Here is a 25017-nt window from a genome sequence, read left to right as displayed (position 1 = left end):
CGATGGCACGGGAGAAGGCTGATGATAATGATGATAATCAAGCATGAAACGATCACGTAAATGCAGCCATAGCACTATAGGTTTATACGATTACTAGGCAGCAATGTAATCCTTCCAGCTTTCCAGCTGTTACAATATTCTTCTAGGCTTCAATATACCAGTAAGTATTGTGTATTATTTGCCATGTATGAGTTATAGCTGTACGACACTTTTTTCACAACTCTTTGTAAACTGCTTTCGGCAGCGTTCCACAGTGACCGTCAAATCAATCAGCGACGCTGAGTCTCATAGCATGGTCACTGCTGCCTCTCTAAGCTCCACGGGTGGTATTAACAAAGATTCTTAAGAAGAGAGATAACGCCCAACCCAAACGTTATGCTTAGTGTCGTGCTTAACTTCCCAAGTCGTACCGTGCCCATTGCTTGCGGCGTCAAAATGTTAAGACTGGTTTAACTTGTTTAACTTTCCGCTTTTAGGCAAAGTTAGGTTAAGCAATCAAAGATGGCCGACCGTCGAGCCCTAACCCGTCATCTCAAGATCAGCCTCGTAAATATATTCTTGGTGAACTGATTGCTCTGAACTGTTGAAAATATATAGATTAAACCTGCAGGACTGTTATTTGTGATAGAATTGGCGGGAGATTCCTTAGAGAGCCCCACAGGAAGGAGTGATACACTGCCGCTAGTAATTAAAATAATAATTGCATTGTTATTTACCCAATGGGAAATGCAGCTCTGCAGCAATGATGACCTTGGCCCTTTCTGTGTCCTGTTGTTGCTGTGTCTCATTTACATTTTTAGTAATAGAGCCCCATGCAGCTTTTTTTGTGCACCTGAGTGAGTGAAGCACTTCAGGCAAATTTTTTTCCCCATATACTGAATGGACGAGGAAGGAAAGTGCCGAGTGGAAGCGACACGGCACTGAGATAAAATACTCGCATCTAGCGCGGGGTCGAATTTGCTTATAAAAACACAAAATCATGCTCTCATATCTTTATGAAATCGAATATAAATTATATTTTTTGTTATCTAAATCCCAAAATAAAAAAAAAATTGAACTATTAACGCGAAAATAAGAAATAAATTATTGTATTGTTTTGCTCTTTAATCATGGGTTAAGTTTTACGCTCAGCCCATCGTTAAGCACAATTAGGAGATAAGCTTCCTTGAAATTATACTTGGTGCGCTACACCATCACGTTTCCTTCCTTCCCTGGAATACACGGTAACAGCGGCATAGAACTCCGCGCTGTCCGAAAAGACTTGTGGTGCTGCTGGTGAGACTCTTCCGTGGCGAAGCCTGAGGCCGTATTAATTAAAAAAGATTATTAACTATAGAGGTTTGACTCAGACCAACTTTTATACTTAGAGTTCGGACTGCCTTTCCGTCGACGACCCTAAGTGTCTTGACACCCCCCTCAACTTTTTCTTCATTAACTTCTGCAACATTCGCGGTCTAAGATCTAATTTTCAATCTGTAGAACACCACCTCTCCTCTTCTAAACCTCATCTTCTTTTCCTCACTGAAACTCAGGTGTCTGAGGCAACTGACAGTAGCCCCTTTTCTGTTCCCTCCTACTTTCTATATCCTCATTTTCGATCCAAAGCTGGATGATGCGTTTATGTGCGCAATGACTTAACCTGCTCTCGTGCCCACGCTCTTGAATCTTCCGAGTTTTCCACCATCTGGCTACGACTACAGAGTCATTCTCATACTAAATTTATCTGTGCTGTATACCTCTCTCCTAACTCCTCTGACTATAAGAAATTCTTTGACTACTTAACTTCCAAAGTGGAGCACATTCTGACCCTCTTCCCTTTTGCAGAGATCTCCATTCTTGGAGACTTCAATGTTCACCACCAGCTTTGGCTTTCCTCTCCCTTCACTGACCATCCTGGTGAACTAGCCTACAACTTTGCTATCCTCCATGACCTAGAGCAATTGGTGCAACACCCTACTCGTATTCCTGACCGTCTTAGAGATACGCCCAACATTCTTGACCTTTTCCTGACCTCTAATCCTTCTGCTTATGCTGTCACCCATTCTTCTCCGTTGGGCTCCTCCGATCACAATCTCATATCTTTATCTTGTCCTATCACTCCAATCCCTCCTCAGGATCCCCCTAAGCGAAGGTGCCTCTGGCGTTTTGCCTCTGCTAGTTGGGGGGACCTGAGGCGGTATTTTGCTGATTTTCCTTGGAATGACTACTGCTTCCGTGTCAGAGACCCGTCTTTGTGTGCTGAGCGCATAACAGAGGTGATAGTGTCTGGCATGGAGGCGTACATTCCTCACTCTTTTTCTCGTCCTAAACCTTCTAAACCTTGGTTTAACACAGCTTGTTCTCGTGCTATACATGATAGAGAGGTGGCCCACAAAAGGTACTTAAGCCTTCCTTCACCAGAATCTCATGCACTTTATATTTCTGCCCGGAACCATGCCAAGTCTGTTCTCCAACTAGCCAAAAACTCCTTCATTAACAGAAAATGTCAAAACCTTTCAAGATCTAACTCCCCTCGTGATTTCTGGCATCTAGCCAAAAATATCTCCAATAACTTTGCTTCTTCTTCTTTCCCTCCTCTACTTCAACCAGATGGCACCACTGCTATCACATCTATTTCTAAAGCTGAACTCTTTGCTCAAACCTTTGCTAAAAACTCTACCTTGGATGATTCTGGGCTTGTTCCTCCCTCTCCTCCACCCTCTGACTACTTCATGCCTCGTATTAAAATTCTTCGTAATGATGTTTTCCATGCCCTCGCTGGCCTAAACCCTCAGAATGCTTATGGACCTGATGGGGTCCCTCCTATTGTTCTCCGAAACTGTGCCTCCGTGCTTGCACCTTGCCTAGTCAAACTCTTTCAGCTCTGTCTGTCAACATCTACCTTTCCTTCTTGCTGGAAGTTTGCCTACATTCAACCTGTTCCTAAAAAGGGTGACCGCTCTAATCCCTCAAACTACCGTCCTATTGCTTTAATTTCCTGCTTATCTAAAGTTTTTGAATCTATCCTCAACAGGAAGATTCTTAAACATCTGTCACTTCACAACCTTCTATCTGATCGCCAGTATGGGTTCCGTCAAGGCCGCTCTACTGGTGATCTTCTGGCTTTCCTTACTGAGTCTTGGTCATCCTCTTTTAGAGACTTTGGTGAAACTTTTGCTGTTGCCTTGGACATATCAAAAGCCTTTGATAGAGTCTGGCACAAAGCTTTGATTTCCAAACTACCCTCCTACGGTTTCTATCCTTCTCTCTGTAACTTCATCTCAAGTTTCCTTTCTGACCGTTCTATTGCTGCTGTGGTAGACGGTCACTGTTCTTCTCCTAAATCTATTAACAGTGGTGTTCCTCAGGGTTCTGTCCTGTCACCCAATCTCTTCTTATTATTCATTAATGATCTTCTAAACCAAACTTCTTGTCCTATCCACTCCTATGCTGATGATACCACCCTGCACTTTTCCACGTCTTTTCATAGACGTCCAACCCTTCAGGAGGTAAACATATCACGCAGGGAAGCCACAGAACGCCTGACTTCTGATCTTTCTAAAATTTCTGATTGGGGCAGAGCAAACTTGGTATTGTTCAATGCCTCAAAAACTCAATTCCTCCATGTATCAACTCGACACAATCTTCCAGACAACTATCCCCTCTTCTTCAATGACACTCAACTGTCCCCCTCTTCTACACTGAACATCCTCGGTCTGTCCTTTACTTATAATCTGAACTGGAAACTTCACATCTCATCTCTAGCTAAAACAGCTTCTATGAAGTTAGGTGTTCTGAGACGTCTCCGCCAGTTTTTCTCACCCCCCCAGCTGCTGACTCTGTACAAGGGCCTTATCTGTCCATGTATGGAGTATGCTTCACATGTCTGGGGGGGTTCCACTCATACTGCTCTTCTAGACAGGGTGGAATCAAAAGCTTTTCGTCTCATCAACTCCTCTCCTCTAACTGACTGTCTTCAGCCTCTCTCTCACCGCCGCAATGTTGCATCTCTAGCTGTCTTCTACCGCTATTTTCATGCTAACTGCTCTTCTGATCTTGCTAACTGCATGCCTCCCCTCCTTCCGCGGCCTCGCTGCACAAGACTTTCTTCTTTCTCTCACTCCTATTCTGTCCACCTCTCTAACGCAAGAGTTAACCAGTATTCTCAATCATTCATCCCTTTCTCTGGTAAACTCTGGAACTCCTTGTCTGCTTCTGTATTTCCACCTTCCTATGACTTGAATTCCTTCAAGAGGGAGGTTTCAAGACACTTATCCACCAATTTTTGACCACTGCTTTGACCCTTTTAGGGACTGGCATTTCAGTGGGCATTTTTTTTTATTAGATTTTTGTTGCCCTTGGCCAGTATCCTTCCTACATAAAAAAAAAAAAATATATATATATATATATATATATATATATATATATATATATATATATATATATATATATATATATATATATATATATATATATATATATATATATATATATATATATATATATATATTTTTTTTTTATATATATAGTTAAGGTAAAATTAAGTGGATGAAGAGTTGTTGGCTTGGGATTTGTTGTTGGAATGACGGGGTGTCAACTCAACGGCCCTGTCCTTGTGTGACGCCAAACTTGCTGTGTCGCCGTTCTCACCAGCAAAACCGGTAGCATGCAGGGAGAAAGAATTTTGGCCCATGCAGCTTTTCTTTTGTGCCGCTGAATGAGTGAAGCCCTTCAGGCTACATCTTGCCTCATATACTAACTGGACGAGGAAGGAAAGTCTAGCCACCGGTCCAGCTGGGTTTCCTCTATTGGCCTTATCGGCCTTAGGACTCATCATGTCCTCCATACTAAAGAAAAAAAAAAGACAGAAAAGGAAGAACTGCTGAATGGGAGTGGCGGGACAACACTGGCTCAAGGACGTAAACACTGAGACAAAATACACGAGCCTGGCGCGGAATTTAAATTGCTTATAAAAAACTTACGCACTCACATCCTTGCAATATATATATATATATATATATATATATATATATATATATATATATATATATATATATATATATATATATATATATATATATATATATATATATATATATATATATATATATTTATGTAAAAAAAAAAAAGATGCACTATTACCTCGAAATTCAGAAATATAAGATTTTAAAACTGTTTTGCTTTTTCACCATTTCATACTGGGGCTTAAGAGTTCGGTTCAGCCAAGGTTCAGCACAGTCTCATGCACGCTTAGGAGATAAGCACAAGGCTAAAAATCTATGTTAATATGTACTCTGTTACCTGCGACACCACTCACCACCTTTGTTTACAGCGTGGGCCCTCACCACCTCACGTTGTCTCCTCACCGCCCGCCAGGCCAACCACCACAACTGGCCTTTGTTCCTGTGATCAGCAGTCTTTGCTGAAGATGTCAGATGTATTGGTGGTGCTTTGCCTGATCGTACTGTGTTTCCTGCTCGCGGTTTTCCTCCTGCCGAGCGGTACCTCATTAATCACGCACCACGTCTGTCATCTCTAGCCTTCCAGCCTTGCCGTCTACTGCTAGCCCTGGTGTTGATCTTGTCCGTCTGCTGGCCCTGCTGTTGGGTTGCTCACTGCTGCAGTGATGCCGGCCAGGCTTCTCAATAAAGCGGACATCTGCTTTGGTTTTTATCTCCATCAAGAGAAGACATGGCCATTACAGTAATTTCAAACTGTAAGATGCTCGCTTTGTAGCTACGTTTATTTAAAAAAAAACTTTAGTCCTTGGCTCGACTTCCTCTTTGAGTACTGCTGTTTTTGGTTTTGGTCACTATTAAAAATATCAATAAAACTTGCAAAAAAAGTGTCTCGCATATGATTTCTCAATAAATACTCAATAGTTTCTTACGAAACTCCTCCATAGGCATTTCAATGAATGTGTCAAATATGGATTTGTACTGTTCATGTGAAAACGACTCCTAGAAATTCGTGAACCATAGAACCAATCAGGGTTAAATTTGGTGCCTAATATAAACTTACAATATGCTTAATATATTTTAAATTTTAATAAAAAAAAATATATTAATTTAAATAATTATAATTTATAATATATAAGATATATTATTTTGTTTAAATAATTAACTGATTAATTTTACTAGCCACTCCGTGTTACGTACAATAATGAAACTTACATATCATGTAGGACACACTGTGGCCTTGCTGTATATGTAAAAATCATTTGGGCACGAATCTGATAAGACTGAAATAGCTCCGAAAATGTGCGTCGTGTTGGATTTTTGCTAAGTCAAGTGAACTCTGCTCCACTCCATCAGCTGAGCCTAAACTGTGTTCGTTCGTGTTTGTTAACAGGCAGATTACTGGTGCGCGTGGTCCCGAATCCATGACGTACTATGACATGTGTCACGTCACGTTCTTTTCCGCCATTAATTGATAACTTTGGTATTTCTACCCAATGACAGGACAACACATTACCCTGTAGACAGGAGCGAACCCCACTCCAAGTAGGACGTGCGCTTCAGTTACAACATGGCTGCCATTGAGACCTTGTAAAATAAGTGAGAATATTATTTTGGAATTTTAGTGCAAAATTACATTTGCGAGATGATTCAGCGATACAGTTTGCTTTCTTACGGCTTTTTACTGCAATCTGTGCAGAGTCTGGAATGTAACAGGCCTTATAAGTAAATTTTTACAAATATGTATCTGATAAGATTAGATTGTGTCGATCTGGTTAATGTTCTAGGTGGTTATGGTAGTTTAGGTTCAGATAGATTAATGTCCTTAACGGGGGTCCAGGGGAGAGAAGTTCCTCCAGTTATGTTAGGTTAGGTTAATGTCATTAATGGGAATCCAGGGAGCGCAAAGATCCCCTGGCTAGGTTACGTTAGTTCAACTTTTGAAAGCCTTTATTTTTTCATATTTTCTTCCCCCACCAACACAGCACCACACAGTCCCAAGCTTGTTTTGCCGGTAGAAGGGAGCAGGAGAAACAGAGATATTAGAAAGAATGACCACATTTAAATGAATACGCATGCATATTTCAGATTACTTATGCAAATGCACAAATCACTGGATAATTGAAAAATATATATATGCTCCCAGTCTCCTGCAATTTTAACCAACTAACTTCTGATTCAATGAAAGTAAATACGCACCATTAAATGCATAACTAACTTTCCTATAAAATGTTGTGTGGAAGAGAGCCACGGGCATTGCAGAGTTTCCTGATATAGCGAATTGAAATTAAGCATTGCATTCGATTCCTCCAAGCATCCTGCCATTTTTGCTGTTTCATTTTGCACTTATTATATTCTTAACTTAACAAGACAAAGAACAGTTCTCAAGCTTCAAAATAAAACTAAAATATGCATTTGTATTCCAATATGCAGATGAGATACAGTCTGTAGTCATAGCGAATTGCAATTAAAACTGGATCTAGTCATGAAATGTAGCATATCTCATATATGTATATATATATATATATATATATATATATATATATATATATATATATATATATATATATATATATATATATATATATATATATATATATATATATATATATATATATATATATATATATATATATATATATATATATATATATACATATACATATACATATATATATATATGGTGCTTATCTCTTAAATATCTATAAGAAAAAAATCCATATATTGTTTCCACACTGTATGATGTTTATTCTTTTCTGCCATTCTGACTGAAGGAAGCGATGGAAAACAACCCTCGTCTATGCTATCACATATTTCTGTTCTCATTGAGTTTTGGATAGTATGACCTCCCATACACAATCCCATTAGGACCGGCAGGTCTTGTGATTTTTGTTCTTTTGGTCCTCCCTCTCACCTTCATCTCCTCCTTGACGTGTTCGTTGCGGTAATTAAGATCGGGCTGCTCTGCGAGGAACTGGTGGTAGTAGAACTGCCCACGTATGCCGCTCCATTCCCACGCCGAGCCACCAAACTCACTCATCTGTGGGTACCCAAAACTTTGCTCTTAGGCAGGGAATGAACAGGGCAGAAAGAGGGGGCGAGGTTCATGCGCACACACACACACACACACACACACACACACAGGAGGGCTTGGATAAACCAAACACGGTTGTCTTTAAAGGAAAAAAATAAAAAAGATGGATTTTATCATGTTCGAAACAATGGGAATTGGTGTGCGGAGGCAGGACTGTCTGACAAAGAATGATAGATGGCCGTGAATGCATTATAGTAGATGGGGCTTATTTCGTCCAGGTATCGCAGCCTGACTTAAAAATTAAGTTAAATACAGGGAGGTGACCTTCTTCTCCTACCCAGTTGTTGGGTGGGATGGGGGTGTTGTTCTTGTCGTAGTCCTTGGCTTCAGCCCACACGTAGTAGTCGGTATAGTTTCCCTCCCTCGCCTCGGATTTTGTGAACCACTCGTGCAGATTACTGGAGTGGTTGGGCACGAAATCGAGAACTACCTTGAGCCCTGCAGCAAAAGAAAGTGGTCAGGGATCAGAAGGATCACATTACAAATAAAAAAATGCATACCAGTTACTATTTGGTTCATAATGAGGGTATTTATTAAATTATGTTATATATATATATATATATATATATATATATATATATATATATATATATATATATATATATATATATATATATATATATATATATATATATATATATATATATATATATATATATATATATATATATATATATATATATATATATATATATATATATATATATATATATATATATATATATATATATATATATATATATACACGGTACATAACTATAGACTATAGAGTCACTCTCAAACTAAATTTATCTGTGTTGTATACCTCTCACCTAACTCCTCTGACTATAAGAAATTCTTTCACTACTTAACTTCCAAAGTGGAGCACATTATAACCCTCTTCCCTTTTGCAGAGATCTCCATTCTTGGAGACTTCAATGTTGACCACCAGCTTTGGCTTTCCTCTCCCTTCACAGACCATCCTGGTGAACTAGCCTTCAACTTTGCTATCCTCCACGACCTTTTCCTGACCTCTAATCCTTCTGCTTATGCTGTCACCCTTTCTTCTCCGTTGGGCTCCTCCGATCACAATCTCATATCTGTATCTTGTCCTATCACTCTAGTCCCTCCTCAGGATCCCCCTAAGCTAAGATGCCTCTGGCATTTTGCCTCTGCTAGTTGGGGGGACTTGAGGAGGTATTTTGATGATTTTCCTTGGAATGACTACTGCTTCCGTGTCAGAGACATGTCTTTGTGTGCTGAGCGCACTTTGCGCCTTTTTCTTTCCCTCCTTTATTTCAACCACATGGCACCACTGCTATCACATCTGTTTCTACAGCTGAATTCTTCGCTCAAACCTTTGCTAAAAACTCTATCTTGGACAATTCTGGGCTTGTTCCTCCCTTTTCTCCACCCTCTGACTACTTTATGCTACCTATTAAAATTCTTCGTAATGATGTTTTCCATGCCCTCGCTGGCCTAAACTCTCGGAAGGCTTATGGACCTGATGGGGTCCCTCCTATTGTTCTCCGAAACTGTGCCTCCGTGCTTGCACCTTGCCTAGTCAAACTCTTTCAGCTCTGTCTGTCAACATCTACATTTCCTTCTTGCTGGAAGTTTGCCTACATTCAGCCTGTTCCTAAAAAGGGTGACCGTTCTAATCCCTCAAACAACCGCCCTATTGCTTTAATTTCCTGCCTATCTAAAGTTTTTGAATCTATCCTCAACATGAAGATTCTTAAACATCTATCACTTCACAACGTTCTATCTGATCGCCAGTATGGGTTCCGTCAAGGCAGCTCTACTGGTGATCTGGCTTTCCTTACTGAGTCTTGGTCATCCTCTTTTAGAGATTTTAGTGAAACTTTTGCTGTTTCCTTGGACATATCAAAAGCTTTTGATAGAGTCTAGCACAAAGCTTTGATTTCCAAACTACCCTCCTACGGTTTCTATCCTTCTCTCTGTAACTTCATCTTAAGTTTCCTTTTTGACCGTTCTATTGCTGCTGTGGTAGACAGTTACTGTTCTTCTCCTAAATCTATTAACAGTGGTGTTCCTTAGGGTTCTGTCCTGTCACCCACTCTCTTCTTATTATTCATTAATGATCTTCTAAACTAAACTTCTTGTCCTATCCACTCCTACGCTGATGATACCACCCTGCACTTTTCCACATTTTTTTTATAGACGTACAACCCTTCAGGAAGTAAACATTTTACGCAGGGAAGCCACAGAACGCTTGACTTTTGATCTTTCTAAAATTTTTGATTGGGGCAGAGCAAGCTTGGTATTGTTCATTGCCTCAAAAACTCAATTGCTCCATCTATCAACTCGACACAACCTTGCAGACAACTATCCCCTTTTCTTCAATGACACTCAACTGTCCTCCTCTTCTACACTGAACATCCTCGGTCTGTCCTTTACTTATAATCTGAACTTCAAACTTCACATCTCATCTCTAGCTTCTGTGAAGTTAGGCGTTCTGAGACGTCTCCGCCAGTTTTTCTCACTCTCCCAGCTGCTAACTCTGTACAAGGGCCTTATCTGTCCATGTATGGAGTATGCTTCACATGTCTGGCGGGGTTCCACTCATACTGCTCTTCTAGATAGAGTGGAATGAAAAGCCTTTCATCTCATCAACTCCTCTCCCAGACAAACTAGCGCCGGCTGCGCCACCAGACACAACATCACCAGCCCCACTAGATGTACCACCAATTCACCATGGCACAGGCTGTTACACCAACACGTGGTCACCTGCCTATGTAGCCGCCTCCTTCAAGGTTTTATATCTCTTCTCACGGAGCAGCGGTACCAACTCCTTCTCTGCCACATTAATAAACTGCTCCATTACCATGAGTTCCTTTAACTCACGGTATGAGGTGGCCTGCTCGTTAGCAATCCACTTTTCAAATGTCTCCTCCAATTAGCGAGCACATTGTAAACAGGAGTCACTAGGTCTTTTCTTCCCTCTGTGGTACTGCAGCCTATACGCCTCCGGCCACATGTCATACGCTCTCAGGATGTCAGCCTTAAATTCCTTATAATCCTCCAAATCCTCGACTGATATCCTATCATACACCTCCAAAACTTTACCCTTCAACATATTCGCAACAAGGCCAATCGAATTCTGAAGCCTTTTTCTCAAATCTCCTAAACCATTCGGTTACCTTTTTCTTGTCAAACTCTGGTACCAACTTCAAACTCCTCACCAGCTGGCTTTCTACTGTATCCTCCTTAATTCCTCCTCTTCTCAATTCATTAGTTGAATTGACTTCAATTCAAGTCTTCTCCAACTCAAACAGCCTATTTTTTGCAGCTTCTTCCCTCTCATACATCTTCGCCTTCTTCTCAGCTTCAAGCAACCTTGCCTTCTATTCAGCCTCAAGTACCCTCATTTCTTTCTCATGTAATCGAGTCTACTCCTCGGCCTCAAGCCTCCTAGCTTCTCTAGCCTCCTCATTTTTCAGTCTTCTTTCCTCGGTTTCCAATTCAAGCCTTCTTAACTCTCTCTCACTTTCAGCCTCCAACTCCACTCTTTTCATTTCAAACTTGAATCTCATCTCAGACATACCTTCGGTCTGTGAGAAGCCACCAACACTGCGGGCAGGGTTAACATGTCTGTGGACGTTATGTGTGGGACTAGGTGTCCCCACACTGAAATAGGCCAAATCTACACTGCCACTCCCAGCAGAGACGGGACTCAGGTCGCGAGTCACCCTTGCTATTAGCCTTGCCCTTCATGGTTTACTCTTAATGTGGGCACACACAAAACAACGAAACAAACAACAAACAACAAACTGTCTTCCCCATGTGGCGACGAAGCTCCCAGCTATCCTTGCAAGGTCACCAGTTTCTGTTACGACCACAAATCCCAGCCCCTTCCTCAAGTTACCTCACCTGGACTAGCATCCCTGAGCCACCTCCTACATGGACTCAGTGTAGGGCTCAAATATGGGTGTACAGGGACCTTTGTGACTTTTGCAGCCTTTTCACAACAGTCATAACAGTCGCCAGTCTGTTTTATTTATCCACGGACAAGAGAAATACTCAAACAACACTTAACACATACAGATGCGGTAGAATCGATAACCACGTCTAGAAAAAAATAGTTAACATACAGTAATATGTATATGGTCGAGGTATAATACCCTGTTGGGCTTCTGCCCACCGTGGCAGTAATCCACTGCCCAACAGAGTGTTATAACCTCAAGCCGAGTAGTATCGTTGACTGACTCCTGGCCAACAGGTCTTTTCAGGATCTCAGAACAGAGTAAACTCTACTATGTGACTAATTACTTAGGTCCTCTGTGGCTGAACTGCATCAGCAAGTAGTAGCATTTGAGACAAACAGGGACACTAACAAGAGAAACCAGAAACTACAGCAAAAAGAGTGCCCACGAAGACAGAAGGATTAGTCACTGCTCACTACGCCAGCTCGACCTGTACTCTCAGACAGCTAAGGAGTCACTTCCCTTTTTTTTTTTTTTTATGTAGGAAGGACACTGGTCAAGGGCAACAAAAATCTAATAAAAAAAAATGCCCACTAAAATGCCAGTCCCATAAAAGGGTCAAAGCAGTGGTCAAAAATTGGTGGATAAGTGTCTTGAAACCTCCCTCTTGAAGGAATTCAAGTCATAGGAAGGTGGAAATACAGAAGCAGGCAGGGAGTTCCAGAGTTTACCAGAGAAAGGGATGAATGACTGAGAATACTGGTTAACTCTTGCGTTAGAGAGGTGGACAGAATAGGGGTGAGAGAAAGAAGTAAGTCTTGTGCAGCGAGGCCGCGAAAGGAGGGGAGGCATGCAGTTAGCAAGATCAGAAGAGCAGTTAGCATGAAAATAGCGGTAGAAGACAGCTAGATATGTAACATTGCAGCGGTGAGAGAGAGGCTGAAGACAGTCACTCAGAGGAGAGGAGTTGATGAGACGAAAAGCTTTTGATTCCACCCTGTCTAGAAGAGCAGTATGAGTGGAACCCCCCCAGACATGTGAAGCATACTCCATACATGGACGGATAAGGCCCTTGTACAGAGTTAGCAGCTAGGGGGGGGTGAGAAAAACTGGCGGAGACATCTCAGAACACCTAACTTCATAGAAGCTGTTTTAGCTAGAGATGAGATGTGAAGTTTCCAGTTCAGATTATAAGTAAAGGACAGACCGAGGATGTTCAGTGTAGAAGAGGGGGACAGTTGAGTGTCATTGAAGAAGAGGGGATAGTTGTCTGGAAGGTTGTGTCGAGTTGATAGATGGAGGAATTGAGTTTTTGAGGCATTGAACAATACCAAGTTTGCTCTGCCCCAATCAGAAATTTTACAAAGATCAGAAGTCAGGCGTTCTGTGGCTTCCCTGCGTGATATGTTTACCTCCTGAAGGGTTGGACGTCTATGAAAAGACGTGGAAAAGTGCAGGGTGGTATCATCAGCGTAGGAGTGGATAGGACAAGAAGTTTGGTTTAGAAGATCATTAATGAATAATAAGAAGAGAGTGGGTGACAGGACAGAACTCTGAGGAACACCACTGTTAATAGATTTAGGAGAAGAACAGTGACCGTCTACCACAGCAGCAATAGAACGGTCAGAAAGGAAACTTGAGATGAAGTTACAGAGAGAAGGATAGAAACCGTAGGAGGGTAGTTTGGAAATCAAAGCTTTGTGCCAGACTCTATCAAAAGCTTTTGATATGTCCAAGGCAACAGCAAAAGTTTCACCAAAATCTCTAAAAGAGGATGACCAAGACTCAGTAAGGAAAGCCAGAAGATCACCAGTAGAACGGCCTTGACGGAACCCATACTGGCGATCAGATAGAAGATTGTGAAGTGATAGATGTTTAAGAATCTTCCTGTTGAGGATAGATTCAGAAACTTTAGATAGGCAGGAAATTAAAGCAATAGGACGGTAGTTTGAGGGATTAGAAAGGTCACCCTTTTTAGGAACAGGTTGAATGTAGGCAAACTTCCAGCAAGAAGGAAAGGTAGATGTTGACAGACAGAGCTGAAAGAGTTTGACTAGGCAAGGTGCAAGCACGGAGGCACAGTTTCGGAGAACAATAGAAGGGACCCCATCAGGTCCATAAGCCAGCGAGGTCCATTTAGGCCAGCGAGGGCATGGAAAGCATCATTGCGAAGAATTTTAAGAGGTGGCATGAAGTAGTCAGAGGGTGGAGGAGAGGGAGGAACAAACCCAGAATCGTCCAAGGTAGAGTTTTTAGCAAAGGTTTGAGCAAAGAGTTCAGCTTTAGAAATAGATATGATAGCAGTGGTGCCATCTGGTTGAAGTAGAGGAGGGAAAGAAGAAGAAGCAAAGTTATTGGAGATATTTTTGGCTAGATGCCAGAAATCACGAGGGGAGTTAGATCTTGAAAGGTTTTGAGATTTTCTGTTAATGAAGGAGTTTTTGGCTAGTTGGAGAACAGACTTGGCATGGTTCCGGGCAGAAATATAAAGTGCATGAGATTCTGGTGATGGAAGGCTTAAATACCTTTTGTGGGCCACCTCTCTATCATGTATAGCACAAGAACAAGCTTTGTTAAACCAAGGTTTACAAGGTTTAGGACGAGAAAGGACACTATCACCTCTGTTATGCGCTCAGCACACAAAGACGGGTCTCTGACACTGAAACAGTAGTCAATCCAAGGAAAATCAGCAAAATACCTCCTCAGGTCCCCCCAACTAGCAGAGGCAAAACGCCAGAGGCACCTTTGCTTAGGGGGATCCTGAGGAGGGATTGGAGTGATAGGACAAGATAAAGATATGAGATTGTGATCGGAGGAGCCCAACGGAGAAGAAAGGGTGACAGCATAAGCAGAAGGATTAGAGGTCAGGAAAAGGTCAAGAATGTTGGGCGTATCTCCAAGACGGTCAGGAATACGAGTAGGGTGTTGCACCAATTGCTCTAGGTCATGGAGGATAGCAAAATTGTAGGCTAGTTCACCAGGATGGTCAGTGAAGGGAGAGGAAAGCCAAAGCTGGTGGTGAACCAGCTTTGGTGGTGAATCTCCAAGAATGGAGATCTCTGCAAAAGGGAAGAGGGTCAGAATGTGTTCCGCTTTGGAAGTTAAGTAGTCAAAGAATTTCTTATAGTCAGAGGAGTTAGGAGAGAGGTATACAGCACAGATAAATTTAGTTTGAGAGTGACTCTGTAGTCGTAGCCAGATGGTGGAAAACTCGGAAGATTCAAGAGCGTGGGCACGAGAGCAGGTTAAGTCATTGCGCACATAAACGCAGCATCCAGCTTTGGATCGAAAATGAGGATAGAGAAAGTAGGAGGGAACAGAAAAGGGGCTACTGTCAGTTGCCTCAGACACCTGAGTTTCAGTGAGGAAAAGAAGATGAGGTTTAGAAGAGGAGAGGTGGTGTTCTACAGATTGAAAATTAGATCTTAGACCGCGAATGTTGCAGAAGTTAATGAAGAAAAAGTTGAGGGGGGTGTCAAGACACTTAGGGTCGTCGACAGAAAGGCAGTCCGACCTGGGGACATTTATGGTCCCCTCCCCAGATGGGGACTCCGAGGCTGGTGTAGGAGTCGCCATAATGATTTTAAACTTTTTGAGTGGAGGGTGTGTGTGTTATTAGGTGCTTGTAGTTTTGTGTGGAGGAAGAGAGTTGTCTTTAGAGACACAAAGGGAAACGTTCAGTGAGGTCACAGCTTGGTTTAATGATAAGTTCACAGCACCCCCTGAACAGTGCTTTAGAACTCACTGGGAGTAATTATCGTTTCAGCAGGTGTCTACTGCCTCCTCCTCCTCCTCCTCCTCCCTGGGTATAGTGTGTGTAATTCACAACTACCATTACTGACAGACTACTATGGAGATTCCTAGTCTATATAAGTAGGCCGAGGTGTAAGGCCGGTAATAACTCACTTCTCCCCTTAAAGCAACTAATCCGGCTACTAGTAAACCGCCTTAGTCTCCTTCAAATATTACAGCATGTCTAAGTACGTCTGCTTCTTCCAACTGCTGGATAATGACTGCATGGGAAAGCGCTCTAACCACCTTCCCCCATTGCTGCTAAGGAGAGGGGGTACAAGGAGAAAAAAGCGTGTAGGTATGACACACATACATACAGACACGCAGCCACACCCGCTCCCCACACGGATTTTACTTGAATAAAAATTTTACTTTCAAAAACTCTACTGACTAAACAAAGAGGGTTAAATGAATACTAATTGTTTCCTTGTTAAGGGCAGTTCTTCTGCTGTAAAATATGCAAGACTCAAACTGACTGGACCTAGGAAAATAGGGTAAATTAATTGCGGAAATTATTATTGTGAGTTAATGGCAGCGAGTAGCCACACTTAATCGTACATTTGATGTTCGTACCCTAGCTCTCTCTCTCTCTCTCTCTCTCTCTCTCTCTCTCTCTCTCTCTCTCTCTCTCTCTCTCTCTCTCTCTCTCTCTCTCTCTCTCTCTCTCTCTCTCTCTCTCTCTCTCTCTCTCTCTCTCTCTCTCTCTCTCTCTCTCTCTCTCTCTCTTTTATATTTAAACATAGGTACATGATCACCCGAAGGCGCACTGCCGTGTGCAACCTATTTTAGGGGTGGGACACAACACACAAATATAAATATATATATATATATATATATATATATATATATATATATATATATATATATATATATATATATATATATATATATATATATATATATATATATATATATATATATATACGTTCTTTATGGACTTAAGTTAATATTGTTAGCAGGGGGTTGGGAACGAGCCCCTCCAGTGGTGTGCTGCTAACTTCACGTCCTGGGTATCCATCCCCCTGATATGAGGGACGGAGGACGCGAAGACGTTCCACAATCTGGAGACTCGCCCCCAAAAGGTGCGCTGGTGTTGGCTTGGAGCGGGAACGCGGCACTTCCACTGAGTCACCACTGGATAACACCGTTCTCGTGTCCCGCGTGGGTGACTGGTGGGCAGCCGTAGTCCCGCCAGATGTGGCACACCCTGCACCTGTGCCTTGTGGAACACCACAAGGGCCGCCACGTCCCTGCGGTGTTCTAGCGTGTCGACGGGAGCCTCAGGATGGGCTGGGACACCTGCTGTTTCCACCAGTCGCAGCGCCCGTCGCTGGATGCCGTCGAGCTTGCTGATGTGTGTGGCAGCACAGGACATCCATGAGAGTGCGGCATACTCTAAATAAGGCCGTATCTGGGCCTTGTAGAGCAAGAGCCTCCCTCTCCTGTCGAGCAAGTTGGCCACCCTCCTCAAGGAGGAGACTCGGTGTGAGGCCTTAAAGGGCAATGTGTTTGACGTGGCGGTCAAACCGCAGCCCTCGATCCACCTCTACCCCCAGAATCTTGACGGACTTCTGGAGTTCGAGAGGAAGGCCACTGCTGGCTCGGCAGCGGGGGATCGAGAAACTACCATTGCCTGTGTCTTCTCCGGAGCAAAGGTCACCTGCCAGTGTGCCCCCCATTCCTGTATCACCCCAAGCTGCTGATTGATCTCTTCAGCAGCACGCACACTTTCGTGTCGAGGGTAGATACAGGAGAGAGTGCAATCGTCAGCATAAGCTGAGACTGCCGGCAGCTGTCGGAGAAGATCGTCTCTCTCTCTCTCTCTCTCTCTCTCTCTCTCTCTCTCTCTCTCTCTCTCTCTCTCTCTCTCTCTCTCCTCTCTCTCTCTCTCTCTCTCTCTCTCTCTCTCTCTCTCTCTCTCTCTCTCTCTCTCTCTCTCTCTCTCTCTCTCTCTCTCTCTCTCTCTCTCTCTCTCTCTCTCTACTCTCTATATATATATATATATAATGTTGTGTGCATTGAGATTAAGTGATACAACACGAACAGAAGAAGTAAAAACGAATGAGAGAAAAAGGAAGGAAGGAAAGAGAGAGAGAAGATAAGAAGAGAGGCTGGTTTATAAGAACTTGACGTGTCTTGTGTATGTCTATATTCAGTGTAAGCCATGGAGGGCAAGGCAGGTAGCAGGGATGACTTGCGAAATGAGTCCCATGTCTCTGCTGGAAGCGGTAGTGTAGACTTAACCTAGAATGGGGTGAGGACACCTAGCCCCAAACATAGCGTCCTCGGACATGTTAGCCTGCCCGCAACGTTGGCAACTTCTCCCAGACCAAAGGTATGTCTGAGGACATGAAACTTAAGTTGGAATTGAGGAGAATGGAGGCTGAGACAGAGAAGGAAGCTAGAGAAGCCGAGAAAGAGAGAGAATTAAGAAGGCTTGGGTTTGAAGCTGAGGAAAGGAGAGAGAAGACTGAGGAGGCTAGAGAAGAAGAAGGCTTGAGGCCGAGGAGAAGGCAAGGTTGCTTGAAGCAGAAAAGGAGGAAAAGAGGAAGACAAGGATGTATGAAAAAGAAATGAAGATCCTTGATGCAGAAAGAGAAAAGAAGTTGAGAGGAATAAGATGTTTGAGTTCAAGAAAACTAGTGGTGAAGTTAATTCACCTCATGGCTTGAGGAGAGGAGTCAAGGAGGATACAGTAGAAAGCCAGATGGTGAGGAGTTTGAAGTTAATTCCTGAGTTCAACGAAAAGAAGGTGTCGGAGTGATTTACAGGATTTGAGAAGAAATCCTCAGAATTTGATTGGCCTCAGGAGAGGTGGATTGGCCTGGCGGTTAATATGTTGAAGGGCAAGACCTTGAAAGTTTATGACAGGATGTCAGTAAGGGATTTGGAAAATCATGACTAGTTTAAGGCTGACATCCTGAGAGGTTATGAGCTGCTGCCGGAGGGGTACAGGCTGCTGTTCCATGTAGGAAAGAAGAGGCCCAGTGACTCCTACCTTGAATGTGCTCGCTATCTGGAGAAGTCATTTGAAAAATGAATTCCTAGCAAGCAGGCCACCTCTTACCATGAGTTAAAGGAACTCATGGTAATGGAAAAGTTTATTAATGTGGCCAATAAGGAGTTGATGCCATTGCTTAGGGAAAATAGGTTTAAGACCTTGAAGGAGACAGCTGTGTGGGCGGATGACCACGTGTTGGCGCAACGGCCTGTGCCACGGTGGATTGGTGCATCTCTGGTGGGGCTGGTGATATTGTGTCTAGTGGCGCAGCAGGCGCCAGTTTGTCTGGGCATCCACATTATAGTAGTGGCTCTAGTAAAAAGTCGGAATGAGTCAGCCCTGTAGGAAATAAGTCTCTATCCAGCCCTTGACAGAGACAGATGGGGAACATGCAACACAGCACTCCCAGTTAAAACGTGCAGCTCATGTGTTACTATAATGGAAATATGGTAGCTTTGGTTGTGTCCCGTGGCCGGGACCAGTAGAGGGATGAGGTCCAGGCTGTGTTTGGTCGTGAGGGTGGAAGGACGTTGTGGCCGCTTCATCATCTGTTGTTACCTCTGCGTCCTCTGTGAGGTCTGACTTAGAATCATGCCGCCCTTTCTTGTATCGGAACACTGTTGAAACTGATGGGGTTACATATCCCATTACAGTTTTGAGAGACCCAGCCGCACAGCAGTTGCTGTGCAGAAATGTTAATGGGAAGCGAGTTGCCTCCGATCAGCCTGTGTGATACCAAGGAATCGGCGCTGCGGAGAGCTTTGCCACAGCAGAGATTAGGCTATCATGCCCTCTAGTGACCGCAGAGGCGCGGATGACACTAGCTGAGGACCTGATAGTATCGGGGATCAATTTCCTGCTAGGGAACTACCTGGCAAGTGGAAAAGTCTGGGTGCAGCTCATGTCCGCGGACGCCGACCCGGATGTGGTGGCTGCTGAGGTTGCTGACTATGCTAATTCTGTTATTACTCACCCTAAGGCGAGACAAGGAAACCGGCGTCGAGTGATTGTGGGATCTGACTCCAGGGGGACTGCAATAACGCAGGGCCACCACAAAAGAAGCGCAGTGTTTGTCTTGATGCCGCAGTGAGGGCAGAGTGCCCAGAGGCCTGTCCTGCTGCTAGCCAGGGTTGTGATGAGTCAGAGTTGGACTTGTCTTTGAGTCAGGGTGCAGGGGCTGACTGCACAACCGCAGGGCCACTGCAAGAAGCACCTGACTTTGGTGAGAGGGTTGCCAAGGGTGAGGTTGGAGTGATGAGTGTGGGTTGCTTGTTTGATGACTTGCTTTACTCTGTGGAGCCTCTCGGATGTGGCACTCAAGTGAAGCTGTTAAGTGGTTTTGAGGCTGTGGGCGCCATTGCTCAGTCTGCTCTCCAGTCTGTTGTGTCTGGTCTGTCAGGGGTCGCTGCCGAGGGCGGGGAGACTTCTGACTCAGCTTGGGAGGCGGGAGTTTCCTCCAATGCGGGGTGCACCAGAGGCTGGAAACAGGCTGCTCCCCTGCCGCGACCAAACACGATGTGTTTGCTCACGTGTGGTGAGCCACCCATGCTGGCAGCTGTTGCAACAGCTGTCAGTGTAATTAAGGAGGGTTCTACCCCTCGTGTGTGTGCTGCCCCACTACTTGCTGAGGCAGGAGTGGATGGTGAAGAAGCAAAGAGTCGGGCAGCATGTGTTGGAAGTAACACTACTATGAATGGCCGGTGGAGAGAGAAGGGTAGAGGTTTGCTAGCCATGTTGATATGCTATACTCATGGAGGCATGGGTGCTAGAAGCACATAGCAGCCTGGTGCGTGGCCGTTTTGGAGTCAGTTGACTTGGAAGCGTTTGGTGCTCGTTTGGTCGGGTGTAGACACGTTTGTTGGGTGTAACCGCGTTGATTAGGCTGGCAACCTTGATGACCTCTTGTCTGGGGCCCCTCTCCCCTGTGTTATGGCTAGTGTTGTTTCTCCTAGTGTGGGCATGATTAGAAAAGTTACTCGCCTGATTCTCCCCTTCCAGTGTGGGTTACGATGCATTTGGCGAGAGCGTTACGATGCAGCGCTGGGAAGCAGCGCTGAGTGAGATTGCCTGTGATGATTTGTTGCTTGCCGCTCAGGAGATACCCTCAGTGTTTTTGATTGCTGCCTGGGGCTGAGTTGCTGTTACTTGTCAGGTGCTGGGCCTGAGCAGTGAAGTCTGTGTTGATGAATGTCAGCTTCCTCGAAGTGACAAGATATCGGGGATGGTGAGAGAGACCTGCACATGGAAGCAGTTGCTGGCAGAGGCACGTTGGCCGGGCTCATGTTGCAGCAGGGGTTTGCATTTTTGTAACGGCCACGTTTGTTCGTTTGGCTCCGTGTACTGGGATGTGTGTGCTGCGTCCTGGAGAGGAACAGCTGACAGCTCTCTGTGGCGATACCTTTGTCATCAAGGAGCCGGGAAGTGCTATGTTGTTTCGTTAAGAGCGGCCAAATGGCACCTCTTAGCTTTGACAAGAAAGTGGCATTTTTGTCTTATCAGTTTTAAGGAAGTGGCACGGAGGCTCCACGGAGCCGGGAACAAGCAAGCAGGAGTGATGTGGACAGTAAGGGCCCGATGGAGAGTTTGGTTTGGTCGGGAAGTATTTTGCCTGGCACTGCCGTGATGATGTTGCACTAGGAGACTATGGTCCCTGATGGATATCTTGTGTGTTGCAAGGAGGCAGGGATGTCATTGCATTGTGACTCTGATTTTTGTAGAGTATGGAGAAGATACAGAAGGAATAGAGTGCAGTCAAGAGAGGAGAAGTTTGAATCTGTTGACATGACTGATTAGTTGTGTGTAAATTTTAAATTGGTTGTTACTCAAAATTTTTGCAAGCTTTTGTATATCTTCCGAATGTTTTTCTTTATGAGGGGGCATATTGTGTGCATCAAGATAAAGTGATGTAACACGAACAGAAGAACGAATGACAGAAGAAAAAGAAAGAAGGAAGGAGAGAGAGAGAGAGAGAGAGAGAGAGAGAGAGAGAGAGAGAGAGAGAGAGAGAGAGAGAGAGAGAGAGAGAGAAGAGAGAGAGACAGGATGGGGATGAGACCTGGACACATCCCTAACGCATAGTCTACCCAGCCTGAAGCTTGTAGCATATTATTTATCTGTGCAGTTACTCATATTCCCCATGTAAATTTCCTTATTTCCCCTTGTTCATTCGATTTGAGTCTCACCCAGTATTTAGTGGAAGAGTTGCTTTTGACAATGGAGTGATCAGTATTCATCTAGCCCCACTATGGTCTAACCATTTTGAATTGAGCGTTAAGGCATTGTCCTTTCCGGGGATTCCCCATCCTGCAGTACTTCCACACTTATACTAAGACACACTTTATGTCTGGTTCTTCCTATCTCAAAATAAAATGGTGTTGTCTTGATAACACCATTTAACAATAACAATACTTGCAATAATAAAACAACAATACTTGACAACGTTTTCTCCAGGCTTTGTCATGTCTCCATGGGTGAGTGAGCGAGGTCACATGATCAGAGAGACCGTGGTAATCCATGGTCACTTCCTCTCACTCAGCCAGCCAGGATAGAAGCTACCTTTCCCGTTTGCTCTCGTCACCTCCACAGCCGAGAGAAAGAGCTTATTCACTCAGTAAATAAGTTTTATTTTGGAAGAAAAGGCTAATAGGGGGTCAGTACTTGACCCCTCAAGAGATGTTGCCCGAACAGCGAAAAAAAATAACATGCCTTGACTTTTACTTCGATGGTGGTGTGGAAAAAAAAATGTAACTTCAGGAATGAAAAAAAATATAACATCATAGTTCAAGGAAAATATCATATCAAAAGGAAACTTATCACATTTAAACGAAACTCACAATGAAGAGAGAGAGAGAGAGAGAGAGAGAGAGAGAGAGAGAGAGAGAGAGAGAGAGAGAGAGAGAGAGAGGTGGTGTGTGGAGAGCGATGTTGTCAGCAACACATAGGCGCTAATCTGATAATTAGCCCCATACAAGGTTTGGCAGCACCTCAAGCCGGGGAATCCCCAGGAAGGGCAACGCCTAAATGCTCAATTCAAAATAGTCAGGCCATAGTTTAATCATTAGAATTTTTAAAAAATGAAGTGTCTTATTCATATCAGCCAGCTACTGGTTCCGTAACTTCAAGCAGATGGGTGTATGTATGTGTGTTGCCACTTCCCCCTTGCTTGAACCCTCCCTCCTTCATAATAACAGAGTGGGAACGTTTTGGCGCGCTTTCACAGTCATTCACTACCTGGCGCTTAGATGGAATAGATGTATTGAGACAGGCAATGGTATCTGATGAAGACTGAGGCGAGATAAGTGAGTCATTACCAGCCATATGCTCCGGCATACTTAAATAGTATAAGAGTCTCCACAGTAACCTGCAAGGGAGTGTAGTTGTGTGTGACACACTCCATATCCAGGGAAGTGACTTCTCAGCTGTGTGTGTGAGTGTGTGTGTGTGTGTGTGTGTGTGGGCCGAGTTCTTGTACAGTGAGCGGTGAATTACCCTCCTGTGTGTTCGTGGGCACTCGTTTGTAGACGTACCTATTGTTAGTGAGCTTGTTTTAAATCCTACTGTTGGCTGATGCTGCATAGCCGTAGAGGACTTGATTGAAAAGCTGTGTAGTAAACTTTATCCCCTCCTGAGGTCCTGACAAGGCCTCCTGTCCACGAGATAGTAAACAACAGTACTCGGCTAGAGATATAACACATCGTTGGACAGTGGGAGGACTTGTTACTGAGGGTGGTTGTCCAACCTCAACCATATATGTGTTATTGCTCAGTATAATTATTTCTTCCTAGACGTGATTGTCAATCCTTTCACATCTGTGGGTGTTAAGTGTTGTTAGAGTATTTCCCTTGTCTGTAGGTGAGTAAAATAGACTGACGACCTCATTAGTGTGATCTGGCATTATGACCGGTTGTGAAAAGGATGCAGGAGTCACATGGGATCCTGTACACCCTGCACTGAGTCCACGTAGGAGATGGCTCAAAGAAGCTACTTTAGTTGCAGGAGCTGTGCGAAGAAGGCGGAAATTGTGGTCGTCATAATATATATTGTAATGTACACCCAGATAATACAATGAAGAAAGTAAGAATGTTGAGAAGAGAAAAGATAATAAACGAGAGAGAGAGAGAGAGAGAGAGAGAGAGAGAGAGAGAGAGAGCTGGGTCCAGACACCAGATGTACGATGGTGAGTGGTCGCTCGCTGCCAGGAGCTTACTATAAGAGTTTCCTTGCCCAGACACTCTCCTTCCCCAATTACTTTACCTTATTTCTCTTTGAACAATCAGTTGGAGACACACACAGTTCACAGCAGGAGAGTTGCCCTTGACAAAGGAATAATCAGTGTTCATCTGGCCCTCTTTGTTTGCTCATGAGAATTTTAAGAAGTAATGTGTTTTATTCAAGAAGAGACAGCGCGAGGAGCGTGTGTCTGTGTGTGTGTGTGTGTGTGTGTGTGTGTCGCACCTCCCACCCTTTTGCAGCGGCATGGGAAGACGGTTGGAGCACTTTCCTACGCTAGACGCTACCCTCTTCTTGGAAGGAGCAGACATACAGAGGCATACTCTAGTATTTACCGGAGACTAAGGTGGGATACTAGGTAGCCGGTACAGTTGTCTTAAGTGAGTCATTATCGGTCATACGCCCTGGTTCATTTATTTAAAACAGGAGTCTCTGTAGTAGTCTGCCAGTAAGTGTAGTAATGAATTGCACACTACACCCATGGAAGCGACTCCTCCTCGGATGTACAAGTGTACAAGTCAAGTTTAGTGCACAGTGAGCGGTGACTGACCCTCCTGTGTGTTCGTGGGCACTCTTCCGTTTTGTGATAGTTTACTGTGTCTTTTGTTAGTGTTCCTGTTTGTTTTAAATGCTACTGTGAGCTGAAGCACTTTAATCCCAGAGGACTTCATTAATTAGCAGTGTAGTAAACTTTATTCCTTCCCTAGGTCCCGACAAGACCTGTCACCCAGGAGGCAGTAAACGATACTACTTGGCTTGAGGTTATAACATTTTGTTGGGCAGTGGGAGGACTGTCACAGTGGGTGGAAGCCCAATGTGGTATTTGTGATATCATATTTTAACCGTTTCTCCTAGACGTGGTTGTCGATTCTTCTGCAGCTGTGGGTGTTAAGTGCTGTTTGGAGAATCTAGTGTGGCCTAAAGTTATGAGTGTCGTCAATAGGATGTACACAGAAGGTGGCTCAATGAAGCTAGTCCAGGTGCTGCAGCTTGGTGAAGAGGCTGGGAATTGTGGTGGTTGTAACATACTCGTATATA

General features: G+C 43.8%; 1 protein-coding gene across 2 annotated transcripts in view; it reads right to left on the bottom strand.

The window, feature by feature from the left end:
• Positions 1 to 25017, bottom strand: part of LOC135110189 (maltase A1-like) — a 110550-nt gene that overhangs the window by 48364 nt on the left and 37169 nt on the right. For both annotated transcript variants that reach the window (XM_064022218.1, XM_064022219.1), the window contains 2 exons: positions 8309 to 8469; positions 7852 to 7977 (listed from right to left, as the gene is read on the bottom strand). In XM_064022218.1, the coding sequence (XP_063878288.1) occupies positions 7852 to 7977; positions 8309 to 8469 (287 nt within the window). The remainder of the gene's footprint in view (positions 1 to 7851; positions 7978 to 8308; positions 8470 to 25017) is intronic.

This window comes from Scylla paramamosain, chromosome 20 (assembly GCF_035594125.1).
Source record: "Scylla paramamosain isolate STU-SP2022 chromosome 20, ASM3559412v1, whole genome shotgun sequence".
NCBI classification, from domain to species: Eukaryota; Metazoa; Arthropoda; class Malacostraca; order Decapoda; family Portunidae; genus Scylla; species Scylla paramamosain.
The sequence above is the reverse complement of the archived record's forward strand: the minus strand, read 5'-3'. Positions and strand labels throughout refer to the sequence as shown.